At 40.8% G+C, this 11,402-nt stretch overlaps 1 protein-coding gene across 2 annotated transcripts; it reads left to right on the top strand.

Moving 5' to 3' along the window:
- The first annotated feature begins 5,621 nt into the window (after positions 1-5,621).
- On the top strand, positions 5,622-10,780 carry LOC113038316 (protein sprouty homolog 4-like). 2 transcript variants are annotated; one of them, XM_026195639.1, is made up of 2 exons: positions 5,622-5,800; positions 7,095-10,780. In XM_026195639.1, the coding sequence occupies exon 2, from the start codon at positions 7,146-7,148 to the stop codon at positions 8,079-8,081; it is 936 nt and encodes a 311-aa protein (XP_026051424.1). In that variant the 5' UTR covers positions 5,622-5,800; positions 7,095-7,145; the 3' UTR covers positions 8,082-10,780. The 2 variants fall into 2 exon arrangements, with proteins under 2 accessions (XP_026051424.1, XP_026051425.1); XM_026195640.1 differs by having other exon boundaries at positions 5,628-5,796.
- The last annotated feature ends 622 nt before the right edge of the window (positions 10,781-11,402 follow it).

Raw genomic sequence — 11,402 nt, 5'->3', positions numbered from 1 at the left:
CCGCCCCTCATCTCTTTGCCTCTCCGTATGATTCTGAACTTTCCATCGACTTGTGCTCACTGTGTGTGCTTTGAACTTCTAGCCGCTCTTTGAAGGAAACTCATAAAAAAAAAACTTTTATTTGGGCCCGGTTGCTTTGATGGGTTTGTCCCTTTGTACAATGCACTATTCCATCCTGGGGAGACAGTCTTGTGTGTCTGACAAGCTAGACAGGTTGTTGGGTTTGGACCGAGCCGCCCAGGGCTCAGAGGTAGCACCTAAAAATTAGCAAACCTGGTCTACTGCACACATTTAGGCATTTCACATTTTAACAGACTTGACACCCCTGTCTTAATGTGCTTACTGTAGTTCACTTTGATTATCATTTCTTGCTTTAAATTTGTATTCTTTCTAGTTATGGTCGATGTCTTGCTTCAAGGTCAATAACTGACAGTCTCAACAAGAAATCCTCGTGCTTGCTTTTTTTGTGGGAGAATGTAGCACTTTGTACCACTTTGTGAGGAAGACATAAAGAGCAGCACTAAAGACAGTGGGACACCAGATAACCCGTGTTTGAACAATGCCTTCAAATTAATCCAGGAGAACAGTTTTACATGTACAAGTAACTGCTTTCAGTGGCCTGATCCACAGGGCTACTGCAAAGCAACGTTTAGACCCCTCCTTTCAAATTTATACTTGCTTTTCACCAGGACCAAGCAATTATAGCCTGGATCAAGGCGAAAGGAAGTGAGGAGAGTCCCGAGCCAGTTGGGCACAAAGGCAGTGTGAAGTAAAGTGGAGTGATGCATGGGAACCAACACTGAGAGATCTTTCCGGATAGGTTACCGAGCCCAGGAGCACAAAGGTGCCTCGTTGAGGTTGGCACTAGGCCAGTGTCGGAGCACTGCTGTCCCAGGTGTCGAGTGTCAGGGCGCCATTCAGCCCAGGAAGTGTCCCGTGTCGCCCTGTCCCCACGCCCATCAAAGGGGCTGCTGTGTGCTCGCCATCAACCTCAGCATGGCTCAATGTCCAGTGGGGAAAGACATGGCCAGTCGCTTCTTTCCCAGGACTGCAGGTACCTGAGCTGGATCAAGGAAGAGAATAGATGTGAAACAGAGCTTCTGCGGATTGGCTGAGCTTTCTGTTTCAACCCTCTCCCACGGTCACAAAGGAGTGAGAGGATACCCAGCGGTGAGAGGTTTTACTGGAAGTGGTGAGGATTAAGGGATGTGAATCACAAACTCCTGTTTGGACATTCCAGGCTTTTTCGAAAATATTGGAATGTTCTACATGATGTGTTATTGTGAAACCAGCTTAAAATAGAGTTTACATCAAACTTACATATTTGTGAATTTGCGTAATGGACAAACTGTGTACAAAGACTGGAGACGCCTGGTTTTTAATTTAGGAATTTAGGAGTTCAAACTTTAAAAAAATCTGACTTGACTTGACGAAATAGACAGAGCAAACTAAATGTCACGTCTGTCGCTTCCCAAAAGGCAAAGTTGAATTAAATAAAGCTAAGTGTCACTGAGAACATCCATCAGGTTACTAGTCTGGCTAGAGAGTGACTTAATACACTGGGGACAATAGAACCCTGGGTGACTGTAGCCCACCTCTATCTCCATTTATTACAGAGTTCAATTTGGGGGAAGGGTTACCATTGATGAAAAATGGGGGAAGGGCAGGTGGGGTGAGGGCACTTGGAAAGGGAAAGAGTACATGTTGTTTCAGGTGGCCTAACTTGCAGGCTTCCAGCTGGCCCCAGGAAGTAGCCCTTGAGGGTGGTATTGGCAGCTCATTAGCAGAGATCAAAGCCACGCACTTCCTCCTCTACTCAGCACCCTCCACCTAGATCCCCCAGAGCTAATCTGATTGATATGCAGACAATAGGGCTAATTACCAAAATGGAAATTCTAGAGAAGCAGCTAAACCCCTGGACATATTGAGGATTTCGGGTCAGTACACTACGGAAAATGTAACAAATTCCTAAGGGTGCAAATGATGCGGATATCACCGGAGGTTAGCACTTACTCGGTCCATTGGAATATCCTACTTCCTAATCTTATTTCACTGACTGACACTCAAAGCCCTTCTGCTCATTAATCATTAATGCTGAACAAATAAATAACTAGAGTAACATCCAGGGATGTATGCAAGCTTCACCTTCATCATTCACAAAATTGCTGTCTCACAGGAAGTGGGCTGCTGATGGGGATGGCTGCCCCCTCCCAGCTGGAGCTTATTTTAGCTGATAGCTTGTCAACAAAGGCCTCTTTGGGATGGATAATGCTGATCCACTGTGCTTTGCTCGGGCCAGCATTGCTGATTCAGGTCTCAAATATAGCTCCCCGCTGTTAGTGACTCCATGATGCACTACTAATGAAGGTCAGGCATTCTCATGTCAACAAAGTGTGCAGAGGACAGCACGCAGGTTGCCCTTATACTTTACCACCCAACCGCACTGAATGACATTATGGCCAGATTTATAACTTATACATACAACATATAACTTCAATAAAAATGGTCCAAGAAAACTAAGCTATACTTTATAGATAAGATCAGGTTGTTTAACAAGAGGAACAGTTGACGTGTAATTAGAGGCTTCGCGCATTTATTTTGATTTTATCCAGTTCTACAGGCTGAGAACCAGCTGTTGTCACAGGAAGTGGGTACTTGTCATGTATGCAAACAAACACACACACATACACACACACATTTGTTTTTGGGAAAAGTGGGGACATCCCATAGACGTAATGGTTTTTATACTGTACAAACTGCATATTTTATGGCCGTACACCAACCCTACACCTAACCCTAACTCTCACAGGAAACTTTGTCCATTTTTTCTTTCTCAAAAAAACTCATTCTGTATAATTTATAAGTGTTTTGAAAAATGGGGACATGGGTTATGTCCTCATAAGTCACCCTCTCCTTGTAATACCTGTGTCATACCCATGTCATTATACAGAGTTGTGTCCTGATATGTCACAAAAACATGCCCACACACACATAAAAAGGCTGAGTGTCCTTTCTGGTACCAATTTCATATGTTTATTTCTCCTTTCTTGCTTTTTTTCTCGATAAAGGCTCTATCAAGGTTATTGTGTCTTGCACTGATGGTGAGTAATGGGAACTTTGTGATGTATTTTTGTGTTTGTGTGTTTTGGATAATGGGGGTACTGGTGTGGGTTCTCATGGGAGGGGGAAGTCTGCTATGCAAGGGGAATGGCGCGTGGAATGACCAGAATGCTTGTTGCCTGAATGGCAGGTCCACGCCCCCAGCAACAGGTCACGCTTCATCGCTAGTTTGTCCCATGGGTGAGAGTTCAGGGCCGCTCCTGTCAGTTCTCTGAAGAAGGGTCGAGGGTCACCATCTCACCAAGAGCTCGGCTTTCCCTTCTGTATCAGCAGGGGACCAGAAAGGGCCTACCCCTTCTTCCCACACAGGCCCAGATCTCCAAAGACTTGCATTCTCTGCATATATCCCTCACACAAGCTCCTTCCTGTGGGCTTGGCTTGAAACTGAGGGACCCCCCCAATTGGCCACAGGCTGCTGCTTTTTAAATCAGGTCACCACTATAGTCTGGCCTGAAAGCAACAGCACATATTTAAGTAAAAGTATTGAGCATTCATGAAAAATTAGACTTGATTTTATTTATTTTTTATTTTGAATTTTTTTCTTTCATTTATGAAGGCAATTAAAGCACTAGGCGATTAAACTTTATGCATAGTAGTACAGTGGGGTCGTTAATTTTGAATTTTTGGAATTACAAACTACAATCCAATTTAAAATGCTTTATTTATTAAGATAACTAAATAAATAAATTTCTTAACCATCTAATCTTAAAAACCAAAACTTTTCAACTTTAGTAAAAAGTATTTATTACATTTATTTCACACTAAGTAAAAATAAAAACTATCAACATATTTACTAACATATAGCTTACTGATACTTACTTATTCATACATTTGAATTAAACTTTATTCGGAGTAATACTTGTGCACTATGCACATTGCTTAATATTAAGCTTAAAATGTGTTTTAATGTCACTATTGATGGGGACTATATGATCTTTGCATAATATCAGTTTTTAAATGTTCAAATGTTCAAAGTGTACTTAAAGTACTTGCAGTAGTTAAACTTGAGCACAATCAAATATACTTCAGTACATCTTTAGTTGGACTTCAGCACTACATTTGCACAATTCAAGTGGATTAAGTACAAGTCAGTTGTTCCAATTCAGCATACAAAAAGTACAATTGCACATTTTTATTAAGTACATAAATATGCATTTATAATATACTTAGCATGAAATAAATGTATTTTAAATATATTTTAGTAGGCTATATTTATTTTTCAATAGGGGAAAAATGAATAAATAAATAAATAAACCTATACATCAGTGATTTATCATTAGATTTAGGCTATATGACATTAGGCAGAAACCATTTCCATGGTATGGAGCCCATTGTGTATTGGAGATGTTAAACTGCAACATTTGATAACCCTATTCTCAGTTTGTGGTCATCTGCACCAAATGGAGTTCAAAGAGTGAATGTTCTATATTTAGCTCTGTCTCCTTCCCCCAGGTTGCCATCTAATCAATACTAAATGTGCTGTTTCTTTTTCTTTTTTTATAGTTACATTTTAGTGGAGTATACATTGCGTACAACAAATCTATATCAATAATGAACGCCTTTCTCTCCTAAATTTAGCACATCAAATAATGTGATTATATTTTTTAATGTGAAAGCAGATGTTGTCATGGAAATGTGTTCTGGTGTAGAGGCTGCCCATTAACATCTGACAGCATTAGTCAAGCCACAAGCTGGGAACGATCCGTTGGGGGGATGAGTAGACACATGGATGTTAAAAGGAAAATTCACACACATTTCCTACTTGTGGGATCGTTACAAATCGACAACATCCTGTTCTTTTGTTGGTCCTGCATGACCTCATGCTGCTGCGTCATAAACGTGTTTGTGCTACTCCAGTGCAGCCTGGAAATGAGAAATGAAACGGGAACGCTTAAATGCAAACTCTATTACTCTCTATCCTTTTCCCCTTCCATTTTAAGCAAGACCGATCGTTCCTGACCTGTTTTCTGATTACCCAAAACGAGGAGAAAGTGCACGCAAACCGAGGCTTATAAATTAACCCGCGGTGATGAAACTCAAAAGTGTTTTGGACTAAAACGTTATCGTGCATCAACTGCGTCATATCAAAAATAACACATGACCACGGCAGTGTTCAAACTTTCCAGCCTACGCAGTTGCCTTAAATGTCCTTTCAAGATAATTAAGAATGCTTCCATACCGTAACAGGTCAGGACCTTTGGAAGACACGCGCGAATAATATATAGAAAACATGAATTAAAGCAGTAGTAGCCGCCTTCTTCATGTAATCCGCTTTGACATTGCCCTTGTGACGAAAACGAAAAGCCCCCATCTACCATTCATGAATCTTGAAAGGGCGCATGCGCAGTAAAATCCGGAGCTCTCTCATTCATAAAAGTCTAACCCCCGAGTCGTAATGCCCTCCCATTCACAAAAAAAAAAAAAAAAAAAAAACCCTGTCAAAGCATCTGCGCAGTACGTTTCTTACCCTCCCATTCATAAAAAGCCATTTCCCTCATGTAGTTGCAACATCGTATGGAGAAGACTGTGTCCTTACTGCAGTGCACATCGCACGGATAGTCATCCGGATTTTTCACCCTTCGTGGCTTCGTTTGGATCTATCTATCATTCTCTCTCTGGTACTGGAATATATTGCAACACTCTGTTCATCTGAGAAGAAATGATTTGTTTTCTAAAGCAAGTGAGTTTTTTCTTTATCTTAAAAATATATCAGTGTTTGAGTGTGTGTATTATTATTTTTATTATCATTATTATTCTTATTCTTATTTTATTTTATCTTTTTTTTTTTTTTGTAAATGTAATCGAAGTGTCAAGGACAACATGGAGTGTATATTCTCGCTTCAAATCGAGTCGTTTCCATTCTGCTGGTTTATCGTTCTTAGCAACGCACTGTAGGTGTATTTGCGCCTTCTGTAAATATTTAACTACGGTAACTAACCACGACGGGATCGTGGGCGATTTAAGAATGAAATGTACACGTAGAACAGGTGAGAATTCGAGGTTAACCGTATACGCGTCGTTTCTTCGATCGGGGAAGCGACTGTGATGCGTATCATGATCCGCGTTTGTTCGTGTTTTAACATCGCGTGACGCTTCTCTGCAGCTCGAAGCACTGAAGCTCATCTTAAGCATTCAAACTGTTTTAGCACTTAATGGAGATTAGTCAGAGACATATCAGACATATAGCTGTCTTTATGATCCTTCGGGTTATTAGATTAATGTAAATATACTGGTTCTTGTTAAACACGCCGTTTGGTTTTTTTCTGCTTTGTATTAAACTCTAATTGTGGCACGTCAACATATAAATCGGCTTTTCAGACGAAACTGCTTTAGAGACCGCAGTCTTACAAGAGAAGCGCAGAAGCAACGCCACTTCAGTACATTACATAGCTGACACAAAAATCTAGCAACAGGTTGATATTTGTCATATCATATAGCCTACAGTTTTCTTCAGCTTTCTGTAGCAAACCGATATGCTGTGTAACATCTTAAAGGACCGTACAACGAAAACATTTCACTGGATTAACTGTTTAAAACGTGCAGCCGCGTTTAGGCGAGTATTTTACCTATAAAACTCGATTAATAGCGTCTGTTTAACTGTAATATTACTAATCTAACTTCATCAGCGTAGTGAACTGTAATTTAATTAAGAAAAGCTGCGAATCTTAACCCTAGTTTAATCTACTATATATGATTGTTTTTTTCAGAATAAACCCCTCCCATCAGAACACTATTTTAGGCTTGTACTTACTACTAATAAATCAGATTGTGGAAGTGAAAGTTTATACAGCTTCCTTTTTTAAATCCTAATAATGAGTTGTTATTAAATATACCTAACAATGTTACACTGTTATGCAAAGGGCCCATTTCAGATGTATTTGTGGTCTTTTTTCACACAAACCGATCGTTACGTTATCTGATTAGAATTCTGTGAGGGTGGTTTTCTGTACTAAGCTGTGCTGTGGTCTTTGCAGGAGTGCTAAATGCTGACCTGAGCTCTGGTATATGAGGAACACAACCTACAGATGGAGTCAAGGGTTCCTCACCACATTCCTGGAGTCTCCTCCTCCATCATGGTGCAACCTTTGCTGGACAGCCGCGTTCCCTATGGACGGCTCCATCACCCATTAACTATTTACCCTATTGACCAAATGAAATCTTTACATTTGGAGAACGACTACATCGACACCCCTGCTGTGATCTCACAACAGCCACCAAGCCACAAGGCAAGCAAGAGGGGGCAAGAAGTCTTGCTGGGAGCCCCCCACCATCCTCATCTGTCCCGCTGCGAGGTCCCGGATGCCACCACACATCCCTGGATTTCCTTCAGTGGTCGGCCCAGCTCTATCAGCAGTAGCAGCAGCACCTCATCCGACCAAAGGCTGCTGGACCACGCAGCTCCCACCCCTGTTGTGGATCCGTACACTACTGGCAATGGCCATGTAAGGACCCTAGGTGCAGAGCAACCCAAGGTGCTGAGCTCCAAGACTCAGAATGTGAAGGCGGTTGCGGCATTGCCAGTGGATAAGAAGCATGCGCTGTTGTGCGAGAAATGTGGCAAATGCCGATGCACGGAGTGCACTTTGCCCCGGGCCCTGCCCTCATGTTGGGTTTGCAACCAAGAGTGCCTGTGTTCAGCGCAGAACTTAGTGGACTCTGTCACTTGCATGTGTCTAGTCAAGGGCATCTTCTACCACTGCACTGATGAGGATGAGGAAGGTTCCTGCGCTGACAAGCCATGCTCCTGCTCGCACTCGAACTGTTGCGCACGCTGGTCCTTCATGGCAGCCGCTTCATTGGTGCTGCCCTGCCTGATGTGTTATTTGCCCGCCACTGGTTGTGCCAAGCTTTCTCAGAAGTGCTACGACGGCATCAGCCGCCCAGGCTGCCGCTGCAAAAGCACCCAGGCTTGCAAGGTGGCAGAGGTCAAGGCCTGTCAGCTGGGAAAACAGGCCTCATGATGGCCTGCCAGAAACGGAGAGTACAAAGTGACTTGCGAGCAAAGTTCACAGGACCTTCTCCGATAGCAGTGTACTTCCCAAAATCACGGTACTTAAATCTCACGCATGATCCTCGCGCTCAAGGCATCCGGCCGTAAATAAGTAGCAACATTTGACTTACCAAAGGGCACAACTCATTGTTTTACTCGTTTGTAAAGTACTACAACAAAGGAGAGACCTGCATTTTCTTCTCCTGGGGTTCTCGTGATGACCGTGGGATCAAAGTCTTTGCCATTTCACCCCCTAGTAAAACAACTTGCTGACACAGAATGAGCAAAATGCCTGTTTGAAAGATTCCAATCCCTTCTCTGATGTTTATTTTCTCTTTGGGCGGCTTTGAAAAGCCAAACTAAATATCACCCATTCAAGAAAACTCTATACTTTGGCAATCCCTCTCCGGATCTGGCACTGCGGAAAGGTTGCATTGAATTCCAAGCTGATACACATGTCACAATCAAAATAACCAGACTTCATCTCTGTGCACAGTACATTTACAAGCTTGTTATAGAGCTTTATTTCTTCTGTTGTTTGAAGTGCAAACATGGGAGGTAATTTGGTTTCATTGAAGGATTCTAAGTTCCCTTGACACCATAGCCACGTGACAGGATGTTTTCTATCTTCTGCTGGGACAGATTGTTTGTTTTTGATGGCAAATGGGTAAAATAGCTTTCATAATTCCCTTTGAAAACATGCCATAGCATACATAAACTTCCATAATGATTCTTCCAAATGTTAGCGGTTCAATTTGTTGTAGACAATGACCTCAGGGATCATCAGTTCATCTGAATCAAGTACAGCATGTGAATTCAGCTTGGAACTAGTCGTGTGACTCGAGATAAGGGAACGGGGCAGTGGTCAAAACAGCAATTCAGACACCAAGCATTCATAAGCTACCAGGAGAATCGGGCCAGTAGTTACGGGACAAGGAGAAGCTATAAAGTTAGCGTATACTACTCTGCCGCTTCTAAACAAAACATGCCAATTGTATCACCATTATAATGAGGCAAAAGCACAGTATTATGTACAGTACCATGTACAAAGTGTTTCACTGTAGTTGGAAAAATTCCTCTAGTTTACTACGCACCAAACATAACGCTCTATGGACATGCCCTAGTATCGAACTGCTTTCTCCACATATATATTTTGTTATATGTATAGTATAGAGATTTTGCCAAAGGAGTGCACCATGGAGATTTCGTTGACCATTTTTTAACCATTTGTTTCCAAGTGGGCATGCATTGTTGTACTCTAGCCAATTAGTGGGAAAGTAAGCTCTTAAAGGTACGGTACTCTACTTCCCAGGATTCCTAGAGTCTGGGACCACGAGGGAAAAATTGTCGGCCCGCTCGACACCAACCCACGATTCGCTGGTTTAGTCCCACATACTCCAACATTTGTATTTGTTGCACAAATCCGAAAAGCAGAAATACACTACTGTTCTTAGTCTTGAATGTATAAGGCTAGGGTTTAAGTCTTTTTGCAATCCAACCCGTGGATAGGTGCCAGAGTAGTTCTGAATGGAGAAGCTTGCATAGCTGCATAGGGAAGAGTTGCAAATGTACCATAGAGATCTTAGATTTCGACCTATGCAGGTTACACGTTCTTGTAAATAGTTTTAAGAAAGACTAGCTATATGTTTCAAATGTCCTGAGAAATTGCATGGTACAGTTTAATTACAATTCAGTACAAAAGTATATAAATGAATTATTATATTTTTGGGAGGGCTGGGGGTGGGTGGGGGTAAAGATTATGTGGCATAGAAGGTAGGGTGTTTAGGTATTTCGATTACAAGCACTTGATTTAGAAAAGTGTGCCAGGCAATAAAAAAATACCTCTGTTAATGCTAGCCATGCCTCATTAGCACGAGAGAGGCACGGCTAACTCCCGGTTCCTCAGTGCCCCAGAAACTGTAGATTTAATTGAATTCGCAGAGGGAACGGCGTTTCGTCATGCTCAAAGTAATGCTTTTTCACCCCAATGTGGCCAAGCATTTTGTTTTTCCTCCTTCCTCCTAAAATGGTGCAACATCTTCAGTGCTTGATTGACATATACAGCTGCTGTGTGTGAACTTGTCTGGGAGGAACGGGGATCCCTCTCAAGTAACATTCCATTCCATCCTATTCGGTGTTTTGCTTTTTTGCCCCACCTTCTTGCTTTTATTTTTCATAACTTCACAATTCTGTCAACTACGATACAGCTGTAAAAAGTAAACTTTATGGCAGTTCGCCTAATATCCTGGCCTGCACGATGAAATTGACTGATCTTCCTTCTGTCGAGCCGTTGCTGAGAGGTTTTCATCAGGACGCTGTGACTAAATCTATTCGTGGTACAGTTTCTTGGTCACTAGAAACCCATTCTTCTTTTTTAACCCCCTTTAAGCTGCCTTCCAAACTGGGCTTGTACTCTATGCGTTACTTTGGCTTCATAGTTCATGTTGAGGATTAAAGAAAAGAGCAATGTGCTTTTGTTTTGTTTAAAAAAGCAAAAAGGAAAAAAAAAATCTCTCACACATATGAAAATGTCCCTTTATAGATATATTTATTTTGAAGTTCTATTTTATATAGTATTTATTTAGATGCCTACATTTGTTTGTGAATAAAAGCTTATGTCAAAACGGAATGTACAATGAAATTGGAAAATATATATTGTTAAATATAAAACTCTGTGTGTTGTGTCTTCAGTGTCCCTGCATTCATACTGTACATGCTATTATCGAAAAAACAACAACAACAACACACACACACACACACACACACACACATATATATATATATATATATATATATATATATATATATATATATCAAGGTAAAAATACTTAGGCAAAATGACTTAAGATATTAAGTCTTGTTTTCTGAAAAATGTATCAATTTTGTAAATTTTTACTTAAAAGAAAAAAGGAATCTTAATTCAAAGGGATAACATGATTATTTCTCTGACCCCATTGGCAGATAATGTTTTATTGTTTTAAGCAAAAAGGAACAACATTTACATATTTTCTTCAGAAAACAAGACAGAATATCTTAAGTCACTTTGGCTCTAAATGTATCTTGATTTAAAAATGTTTAGTTATCTGTTATGGAAAACAAGACAAAAATACTAAGTAAGAAAATCATTTCTTGAAGTGCATTTGTGGGTAAAACAACAACAACAAAAACACAACTTAAACTTAATGTAGAAATATTGATAAATAATATTGATGAGCTGGTTAATTTCCAAGTAACTGGATATAAAATATAACTTTTTATCTCTCAATGAAGTCATGAAACAATGCATGACATG

The sequence above is a fragment of the Carassius auratus genome, chromosome 21, assembly GCF_003368295.1.
Source record: "Carassius auratus strain Wakin chromosome 21, ASM336829v1, whole genome shotgun sequence".
Taxonomy (NCBI): domain Eukaryota; kingdom Metazoa; phylum Chordata; class Actinopteri; order Cypriniformes; family Cyprinidae; genus Carassius; species Carassius auratus.
Note: the sequence above shows the minus strand (reverse complement) of the source record. Positions and strands in the feature narration are given on the sequence as shown.